Here is an 11,281-nt window from a genome sequence, read left to right as displayed (position 1 = left end):
ATTACTAAATTAAGGAGGAGCGGCGACTTTGAGAAGGGTTGAAAAGGTGGCGGCGGCTCTGACGAGGGGAGGAGAAAGCGGTGGCAACTGTCACGAGGAAAAGGGGCAGCGATCAAACTGATCGAGTGGTGCGTGGTTGCAGTGTGGTGGTTGTGAGATCCAAAAGAAGAGAGAGAAAAGTGGTGGTGGTGGTGGCTGAGATGGAGGAGAGAGAAAACGTGGTGGTGGTGTTGGTGGTGGTCTGGTGGATGTGGTTGTGAGAGAGGAGAGAGAATGTGGGTTAGGTTTAAATAATGGATGAACTAATTTAGGTTAATAGATTAATAACATGTGATTTGATGTGTTTATTAAAGTTAAGTAATGGTAAATTGGTAATTATACAAAAAAAAATTAGTAAAAAGAGGAAAATTTTAGTTTGTTGCAGATAATGTGTAACATCCATTTTTTTAGAAATAACTAATTCATTAAAGTTAAGTAATGATAATGAATTAGTTATTTCTTTCCCGAGAGAGAAAGAGAAAGAAGAAGAAAAAAAAAAAAAAAAACTTATAAAAGTAAAAAATGTTTTAGAAATGGACCGAAGAACAGAAAATCGAAAACCTTTCGTGATGTGAGGTAAGCTTGTAGCTTAAAAACCATTTTCAAAGAGGCCGTAAAACCCATAATCTCGCCGTCACTTCCATTCTTCAACTTTACGCCGCCGTCGTCGCCGTCGCAACCGCCATTATCACAACCTTCAGTTCCATCCTTCCTTTTTCTCTCTCCTCAACTATGGCAGTCCAAACCGAAGAATCCAACCACCGACTAACTACCGAGCACAACCCTATCTCCAACAATGGCGACGCCGACGACGAGCCAAAACCAGAAGAAGACGACAACAGCAATGGAGAAGAAGAAGAAGACGATGAAGAAGATGAAGTCGCAGAAGAAGATGACGACTACGTCGATGAATCTGTTGCGACGGCGAAATCAAATATAGGTTTGAATAAGGAAAAAATGACGAAATTCGCGAATCGATTGAGTTCTGAACCAATAACCCTAAGAGTTCATGATGTGATTATCAAAGGGAATCTCAAAACTAAGGATTCTGTAATTGAAGCTGAGATTATGGATGACCTAAAACGAGCTTCAACGCTTCAGGAGATCTTTCAAGCTGCTGCAATCGCTAATTTGAAGCTTCGGCAGCTTGATATTTTTGATACGGTTAATTTTACGATTGATTCTGGACCGACGGAGTTGCCTGGTACTGCGAATGTTGTTATCGAGGTTTCGGAGACGAAGAATCCTCTCACTGGTGAAATTGGGCTGTTCACTAAGCCTGGGGTAATGTTCTGATGATACATTTTGATCATTTTCTTTGAATTTATTGTTTTATTTGAGTTTTGTTGTGCTTAAGTAAATTATCAGATTGCTGGTTGTAATGTTGTAGTGGTTTGACTTTTGATGAACGTTTGTATGATAATGTGGTATTTCTATAACAAATTTGGGGCCGAGGATAGGGTATTGGTGTGGAATCGAGATGTGAGTACTTTTACGAGTATTAGCATGATTTGAACTCTTGAATGATACTGGTTTGCAATGTTGATCCTTTGTTAGAATTTTTCTTGGATAATTAATTCGGGTTATGGGGCTCGATTGTAAGTTTGTAAGGTTAGAGTTCTGATTTTGGACTGTGATAAACTTATAAACGCTATGGAAAAGCGTGGTGCTGTACTGCTGCAGCCTGAGATTGTTAGAATGACTTAACTGTCTATCTAGTGACTTTGGCCTTGTTTAGCAGAAGTAGTTGTTTGGTGTTGTGGACTCGTGGTGGATGTTATCTCTTAGATCTCCTCAGAATTACTAGAGGTTAGTTTCAAATTACCTGCTTAAAATATTGTATATGAGAAAACTAGCTATTGCATTGGTAAAAGGGAAAATGAACTACTGTATTATTTCTAAAGCTAACTCCACCTCTAGATACTACAATTGTTAGCTTTATTTAAGCTACCTTGGAGTTTTTCTTTTAATGAAATCTATATTTCACTGTTTTTTTGAACTTAAAACTCTGATACGTCACAGAGAAGTTATTGGTCTTCAATAGGCTTGGGTTTTAGCTTTTTAGGTACTTGGCCCAAAATGGTAATTAATTATAGGGTTTTAGCTTTTGTTTAACATGTGTGTTGTTGTTTAGTCAAGAGTTTTTAATTCACTATGATGATTGGATTGTGTTGATGTTGACAAACTGTTGAAGTGCTTTGTGGAGATGTAATTTTAGTGAGTTTGGTTTTAGAAATGATATTCTGGGTTTTATTAAGACAGGATTTGTGTAAATGGACTTTTGTAAACCCTTGTACAATGGAAAGAGAGCCATAGTAGGTCCAATATTGTATGCCTGAGGATGGCATTGGGACTGAAGCTGTACCACTAGCAAATATTTAAAAGAGGAGAGCATGAAACTTGCAATTCTGTCCAAAGAAGTCAGGATGTATGAAGCCTTACTTCTGGCAAGCAAAGGGGCTGATTCTGGCAGTGTACCAAAAGTCTAGAGTATAAAATTACAGGACTTATATAGCTTTGCATAAATTCAAAAAATAGATCTATTAGCCTTGCAGTTGATAGTAGGATTCAGCCAAAAATTGCATGGTTTGTACATAAGAACCAGTCCCTTTGCAGACTATGTGAAGTGGTTTGTAACTCTGCTCAAAGGTTTGGAAACTGGACAGACCAACCTGGGAATGCTTCTACTTGGATTTACTGATCTATAAGAAATGGATGACAAGACCACTAAAATTTGGCATTTGAAACTAAGGGTACTTAGGTTTGTCTATCTAGTTGCAGTTTTTTGGGACAAGAGGGTAGCTCCTATCTATTTTATGACCAATGAAGTATATAAGTCATACAAGATAGTGGAAAGGAGGATAACTCTTGAAGTTTGTATTAATGATAAAGACTTATTCTGCTTGGATTTGATGTGTGCTCTGCTTGGCTGATTCTCTGCAATTGATTATATACAATCTTAGCTATTAATCCCTGATTGAGAATCTTCAAGTTTTTTTTTCATGTTGGAGAACTTGCTATTTAAACAAGGAGAAATAAGGTTGATACATAGGGTATCTATCCATAGTAGGGGTGTCACTGACTCATTTCTATTCCTTTTAAGACTAGTGCTGCCAGCCTCACAATTTCTGAAATCTCATAAGTTTATTGAGTATTGACCATAGCATCCTCAAAGCCTTAAGATAACAAGTTAATAACTCAACATTAAAAGTCATCATCAGCGGAAACTCATTTTTACCCCTTAAAGAGGGAGTCTTCTTCATCAATTATGTAAAATGCTAAAAGAACTTTTGAGAGCTCTCTGGGTTTGCCAGATATTCCTTGTCTGTGACATACATCAATGAAAGATAAGGAGACGGTAAATTCAAGTAATTTGCAAAACTTGGAGAAAATTGACTCTAAATTCAGAGTCTCCATTCAAACAAAAGAGTTCAGGCATCACTAGGCATTAGCTAGAGAAAATTGGAGGGGAGGGGTGAAAAGCCTACACTTGGATCATTAATCATGAAGGGAAAGAAGTAGCTGTCTAGTTTCATTGAAAATAAACAAGGTTGAGTCTTGTTGGCCTACAAGATTAGTCGTAGAGTCACTGTCAAGCCTATCAGAGTGCAAGGGTAGTCCAGATGATGTGGGAACCTTATCAACTGAGAGAGTCAGCAAGAGCTTACAATGATGTGTGTAGGTTCAGTTTTTAGGAAAACTTATAATCCCCTTTATAGGCAAAATGAAATCGACTATTTCCCAATTATCATTAATAATAGATTAATAGCCATATGCAACCTAACATTTAAGACGATCTAACTATCAATCAATATTCATTTTTCAGTGTATACCCTATATGCCTTTTAATTACCATTGTGCTGGCAGCGGATAGACATTTGAACTTAATGCTGTGTTTGTTTTAAGAAGGATCATAGCATTCACCATTACAGGCTTATGGCTTTGACATTCATTTATTTCTTTTCATAGATGTTCTGTTTCTTCCATCTTTAATTTCTGCTGCTATTATACTTATGGGATGTGTTGCTAATTCTGACGATTGCCTTTATAGGCTAGATCTTGGTCCCTTGAAGGAGGTTTGAAGCTCAAGAATCTGTTTGGTTATGCTGATGTTTGGGATGGATCTGTGTCTTATGGATGGGATCAGACAACAGAGGTGAGTACTGGTGTTACACTTCCCAGATTGAGACATTGGCCCTCTCCCGTGTTTGCTCGAGCATCTCTACTCTCGCAAGACTGGCTAAAGTTTTCCTCATACAAAGAACAAGCTTTAGGCCTCGGTCTTGGTCTAATATCAACAAGGAATCATGAAATGGTATACAATTTGACATGGCGCACCTTGACAGATCCATCTCAAATGGCAGGTGAATCAGTTAGGAGACAGCTGGGGCATAGTTTATTGTCATCATTAAAGTATACATATAAAGTTGATCAGAGGAATTCACCTTTGAGGCCTACTCGGGGATATGCTTATAGTTTTACTACTTTATTAGCTGGCCTTAATCCTGATAGTCGGAGTGCACGCTTTCTGCGGCAGGTATGACATTATTCTTTCACAGTTATCTGGAATTGTTGGATGTATCTGTTCAAGTTGATTCAAAATAAAAATCAAAGGTTGTATGTACCTTTGAGCAGTTTGTTACCCTGATCTCCTATCATATAACCTGGTTTTAGACTATGATCTGCTACCAATTTTGATCCCTCCAGCCTTATCATATCTTTTCACTTTATTTTTTTCACTGTTGCAGATGGAATTTTATGTGTGTGGCAATTTTACATTGTATGGCCAGTTGTGTGAAAGTTGAGTGTATGTTTTTCTGTTTACAGTTTTCTGGGAAGTAGATAAATTAAGAAGATAAAGGCTACTTCTTGTCAAAGGGGAGCTCCTTCTACCTTTTTTTGGCATTGTGCTCAAAAGTTATCAATATTTTCTCTGCATTAACTGTAAAGTGATGTGCTTTTGAAATTTCTGGGTCAACGATACCTTGCTCGCTATCCTCTTTCGATATATGTCCTTCAGATGCAGTCTCTAACTAGTGTTAGATTTGTATATTTTCTTCTAATTGACATGAAGAATTGGTTATTATTCTTCAATTATAGTTATAAGACTTCCCAAAATAAATATCCCACCCTCTTCGTGTACGAAAACTAGATAAGGCAATATATTTCCTATGAATCCTGAACTTTGAAAAGTCTTTTTGTCAGAATAAACATTGATTCAACGGTTGTTGGGTTGCTGTTTCTTGTTTGATCCTTCCTTGGCCTATATCCATTTTTTTGTAGGTGTTAGGTCGGTTTTGAGAAATATACCAATTTGAAGTCTATTATAAACCTATAAAAACTTTTCTCTCAAAAAAAAAAAATAAACCTATAAAAACTTGACAGTTCTTTATTTCTGCACCTGTGGCCTATTTGGCCTTGTTGTATACTCATTGTATACTCATTGAAGTGATTAAAGGCTTAAGTAACCTTTTTTGGATTTTTTGGGAGGGAATGAATCATTAGCAAACCTATGAAACTCTATGAGGTGCAGTGATGCTCATTTTGAAACACTATGCTGGTTATTCTAGGACTTGGTTTGTGGATAGCCAATTAGCCATGGTAGCTTGAAATGAGTTTGTGTCTTATGCAGTGTGCACTCACTATCATCTTGAAACTTTATACTCTTAGCATATAAATGAGGTTGTAGATTTCCGAGCATTGTCCTGCAATTCATATTAAGACTTGGGACTTGCTCTTGCAATGTGAAGTATTTGCCTCTTTTTGCTCAGTGCTCATTTTGATTTAGTGTTGTGTTTTTAGTTTTTGTTTTCAAGACTTTCATATAATATGTCTTGTTTAAGAACCAATGACTAACTTTTAGTTTTTTACTTATACTAATCTTGGTAGTTTTGAAACGTGACAACAGAAAACTGGAAATAATATTTTTTTTTGCTTCCCATATTTCAGTTTTCAGAATAACTGAAAACAAACAGTAATAACAGCTAAACTCTTTAATATAGTTTTTATTCCCTGGAGTTTGGCTTTGACACTGGAACCTGTGATCTAACTGCTTTATTTGGGTGATGATAGTTTTTCATAATAGGGATGAAGATTATTATGGTGAAGTGTCATAATCTTTAGCTTCATTTACCAGATTTTGAGATTTGTCAAAGTTATCTATTGTCCACCCTACCAGCTGCTTTGATGGATGTGATTAGTCTCTGTGAATTATGAGCTGTGGCCCTTTTTAGTTGATTTTATCCAGGCCTGTTTTTCAAGATAACTAAGTCAACTATTTTGCTCTAATATCCTCGACAGGAATGTGATTTCCGCTATGCAGTGCCTTTGGGATTTTGTCGTGCAGCACTTAATCTTGGAGTCTCTGCTGGCCTTATTTTCCCATGGGGGAAGGGTTTTTTGGATAGACCATCATCTTTGCCTGATAGATTTTTCTTGGGTGGCAATACTTCACCAGTTTGTTCATTAGGAGGGCCAAGTTCAGTATTGGGATTTAAGTGCCGAGGACTTGGACCTACTGAACCGCAAAGACAAACTAGAGATAAACCTGATGGTGATTCCAGTGTTGCTGCTTCTGAGAGGGATGCTGTTGGTGGAGATCTTGCTGTCTCTGCATTCGCTGATCTTTCATTTGATCTTCCATTGACAATCCTCAAGGAAGCTGGGGTCCATGCTCATATATTTGCTTCTACTGGCAACCTTGTCAAATTAACAGAGAACGAGTGGCGCAAGTTCTCCACAAAGGGCTTCATGCAGTCATTTCGAAGTACTGTTGGATGTGGTGTCATTGTTCCGACAAAATTATTACGTCTTGAGGTTAGTATATTTACTCCAATTTAATTCTATATGAGACATTGTATACATATAATAGCTCTGCTACCTTCATCTTCAGTTATTCAAATGTTAAAGTGTTCATGATCTTAAAATTTAGTTCCTTTCTGATTGAACAGGTTAACTATTGTCACATTGTGAAGCAATTCGAGCATGATCATGGAAAAACTGGTGTGCAGTTTTGCTTTTCATCTCCATTTTGAACATTGGAAAGAAGTTGAGATTCTTTTGCAATTTCAGTATTGTACACACCTCCCAAATTTTTACAACACCGTGATTTTGATACTGAATAACTTGCCCTTTTGACTGGAAATGCAGTAAAGTGCTTTCTCCAGAGAGGGAAATGAGAAGAAAAAAAAAATGTTGCATTTTGTCTGAAAACTAATTCAATAAATTGCTCTGGAATCTAGAAATGCTCAGGGATTTTGTGTAGTTTTTGTTGCAGCTTCCTAGTTGGGTTATCTTACTGAAGTCAGCCCTAAGAAACAAGAAATTAGGCTGAGGCCTTCTGATCCCAATTTCAGGAAGCCTTAACTTAGTGTTGGCAGATCATTGTTTAAGATAAAGAAGACCGTATTTTCTGAAAATTGATTTCCGAATATCAAAACCTTTTTTTTTTTTTTTCAGAAAATCAATTTTTGAAGATCATAATCAATTTTCTGAAACTTGATTCATAAAATTAAAAATCAGATTTCATGAAAAATAAATTTTTGTAAATCAAAACCAGAAATTATGTATCTCAACATTAGAATTTTTTATACATTAAAATCAATTTTGGAAAACAAAATTTCTTAAGATCAAATTTTCAAAAAGAAGAAGAAAAGTTTGGATATGGCGGCGAATGATGCGGCGGAAGATGACGGCTTGTGGTAGAGGTGACAAAAGAACAATAGGTGCTAGAGAAAATTAAAACCGATTTTCCTTCCAAATCTTCTCTAATGTGGAAATATTTGTTTCTTAATTGTGGAAGGAATTAACATCCTTCCATTTCTCTTCCTCCCAATTCCCTCACCTCCCATTTTGCTATCCAAATGGAGGAAAACTAATACTCCCCCCGTTTATTTTTATTTGTAACTTTTGTCATTTTAGTCCGCTCACAATTATGTGCAACTTTCTATTTTATTTCCATTTTGGGTAAACAAAAACTCTGAAAATTACTATTTTACCCTTACTTAAAAATTCAGATTTTCTTAATGTTACCCTTATCTCATTTTAATCACAATAACTTTTTTTGTCTAATCTAAAATCATTAACCTAATTTTAACCACCCATTTACTCATCTCCTAATCTACCCACCATCCATTCACCCTCTTCATCTCTGCTCTTCATCTCTTTCACCCTCCTCCCTACCACCAAAGTGGCCACCAACATCGCCAACTGCATCTTCCACTACCACCAACTAAACCTCAAATCACCATCCCACAACACTGACCACAGCAGCCCCATCTCACCCCTGTTCGGCCATAGCAGCCGGCAACAACCACCACCGAACTGCCGCACACCAACAGAAACAATTGGCCGCCAGCCCAACACCAATAATCGCACCAAATCAACCAGCCACTGTCGCACCACTCTGCACCGAGCAGCACCACACCACCGCGCTACTGAGCAACGCCGCTATCCCATAATCCAAAGCCGCAAGCTCCAATTTTAGCCCAAATCGATAACCCTTTGCTCAATTATTTCAATTTGAGGCCACGATTTCTTCAATTAATCAAATTGATGAGATTAGCTTATTAGTAATGATCGGTGTTGATGATTGCGTGGTGGGGGGTTGCCGTAGAGTGGGTGGTGTTGCCGGAGAATGAAGAAATCGGTTAATGAAATTATGCCGATTGTGAAAAAAAGAGCGGTTTTCAGATCTATTGATGGCAGTTGATTTGCTTCTTCTCTATTATCTTTCCGTTTTTTATTTCCTGAGTTTAATTTAATTTAGTTGAAATTTCGGTGAATTGCAGAAAATGTGCTGGAAATGGCGTGGTCTGGGTTAGAGGTGGGTTTGGGTGGTGGGGTGGTCTGGGTTAGTGGTGGGTTTGGGTGGTGGGGTGGTCGTTGGAGGTGGTTAGGGCTGGTGGTGGAGGGGAATGTAAGATTTCTGGGTTTTTTGGTTAGGGAGGAGGCTGCTGGAAAAAGGAGGGAATGACATGAGGGTGGTGGTGGTTTCGTGGGGGTGGTAGTGGTGGTGGTGAAGGCGGCGGTGGTGTTGGTGAAGGCTGTGGTGGTGGTGGCTGGTCTTGGTGGTGGCAGTGGGTGGTTTGATTTATTATCCAAACATTCTCTTTCCACCTTAATTACATACTCCTATAATATATTAATCACCATTATACTTTCTTAATCTTTGCCCTTCAATCTTTTGCCTCGTGAACCGCAATTTGTGCTCAAGTTGTAAATAAAAATAAACGGAGTGAGTGTTTAAATAAATAATGACTCATATTATTGCCTCAATTAATGACTCATATTATTTTATACACACTTACATAATATTTAAATAATTAATTTTAATAAAAAAAACTGATTTAAGTGATTAATTTAAATAAGTAATTTAAAAAAAAAGCTGATTTAATTGAAAGGGAGGAAGAAGATGAAGAGGAAAGAAACGAAGAAAAAAAAGCTGATTTAAGTGGTCACATGCACAGCACGTGACTTTTTTTGGCCGGAAAACGGAGGTCGAGTTTGGTCAAAGGACCCTCCTCACAACCCAAACGTCATAAAAGGACCTTTTGTGCCACCTTTTTCATAAAAGGACCTTCCTCACAAAGTCGACCACTTAAAAGGACCTTCCTCGCAATTTTTTCTAAAAATAAATAAAATAAATAATTTATATATATAAAAATATTATAAAAATACGGAGTATTATATCTACTATATTTCGATGTCCTTGTGTTTGCATTTGTTGTCTCTCTCTTTCTAAAAAAGAATACTAAATTTAGTGATGTTGTTGCTGGCACCCAGTATCACACTATCACCTGAGGTACAATAACCCAACAAATTTTATGTAATTTGGCTGCGATTAAACCTGGGCACGGGCCGGGTTGGCCCGCGTGCCGCCCGGCACGGCCCGTCGTTCGGCGCAGCCCGGCACGGCCCGAATTCAAGCACGGCACGGCACGAAGTTCAACTCCCGTGCCACGGGCCGTGCCACGGACAGGGTTGAGAATTCCCAGGCACGGCCCGGCACGAGCACGGCCATGGCCCGCCGTGCTGGCCCGTCGTGCCGGCCCGCAGGCACGGCCCGGAACGGCCCGCGGGCCAACGGTAATGTTACCGTTTATTCTAGCTCCTTAATAAGCCAAAAAAACGGCTAGTTTTTTGCCAAATTGCTCCCCAAAAGTTCTATAAATACTCACCTCCATTTCATTCCCAAATCACAAAATCACAATCTCTTCTTCTTATCTCTTATATTCTCTAAATATCTAATAATCCTTATTTTCTTAAATTCTCTAATTATTCTCTTAAATTCTCTAATTATTTTCCTAATATCGGAAAAAATTAAAAAGTTCGTAATCGTAATTAGTGGAGCGTTGAAGCACGGTTGTAAGATCTAAACTAATCTTAAATTTATTATTGTTTTATTGTTATTATTAGAATAATCTTGTTTAATTATTATTGTTGTTAATTGTTATTGTTGTTGTTATAATTGTTGTTATTAATTATTATTATTGTTACAATTGTTGTTATTATTTATTTTTGTTGTTATTGTTATTGTTATAGTTGTTGTTATTAATTATTATTATTGATATTTTTATTGTTAAAATTGTTGTTATTAATTATTATTATTATAGTTAACCACTTTTTATTAAAAAATTAATTGTTAATTATGGCATCGAACAACCCATCATCTAGGTCTAGGGGGAAAGGCCGACTTATCCGTAGTAGTAGTTCTAGGGAACCACCAAATACAACGAGCCCCCAAATTACGAGTCAAACCAATGACCCCATTTACTTCCCCCCGGGCTATGAGCCATATAATACGTCGGGATTTCCAGCACCACCACTAAACCAATTTCCACTACCACCATACCAATTTCCACCTAATTATATCGGTGATCAACAAAACTATTGTTCTAGCCAAGGTAGCCAAGAAAGTACCCGAATTCCCTCCGGGCTCCGGTTCTACCCCTTCTACTGCCACTCCCACTAGTCCCACTACTAACCATCACACACATCATGAATGGTTAACCGAAACTGAGATGCTACTTTTGAAAAACCGAAGGAGTGAGGTATGGCGTTATTTTGTCCTAAGTAAAGATGGTGAACAATGGGCAAAATGTAAAACATGTAATAGTGTATTCACGACAGTTACCAAAAACGGGACGAGACACTTATCTAGACACATTAAAGCTTGTGCAAAACCAGCTAGTGATCCAACCCAGCCCAAAATTTCCCAATTCCATCCATACGGCTTTACATA

The 11,281-nt window shown here is 37.6% G+C and overlaps 1 protein-coding gene across 1 annotated transcript; it reads left to right on the top strand.

Annotated features, from left to right (window-relative positions):
- The first annotated feature begins 396 nt into the window (after positions 1-396).
- LOC110699315 (sorting and assembly machinery component 50 homolog) lies at positions 397-7,289 on the top strand. Its single transcript, XM_021876826.1, has 4 exons — positions 397-1,323; positions 4,091-4,576; positions 6,340-6,855; positions 6,990-7,289. The coding sequence occupies exons 1-4, from the start codon at positions 772-774 to the stop codon at positions 7,071-7,073; spliced, it is 1,638 nt and encodes a 545-aa protein (XP_021732518.1). The 5' UTR covers positions 397-771; the 3' UTR covers positions 7,074-7,289.
- Positions 7,290-11,281: the final 3,992 nt, after the last annotated feature.

Source organism: Chenopodium quinoa, unplaced genomic scaffold, assembly GCF_001683475.1.
Source record: "Chenopodium quinoa cultivar QQ74 unplaced genomic scaffold, ASM168347v1, whole genome shotgun sequence".
Taxonomy (NCBI): Eukaryota; Viridiplantae; Streptophyta; class Magnoliopsida; order Caryophyllales; family Amaranthaceae; genus Chenopodium; species Chenopodium quinoa.
Note: the sequence above shows the minus strand (reverse complement) of the source record. Positions and strands in the feature narration are given on the sequence as shown.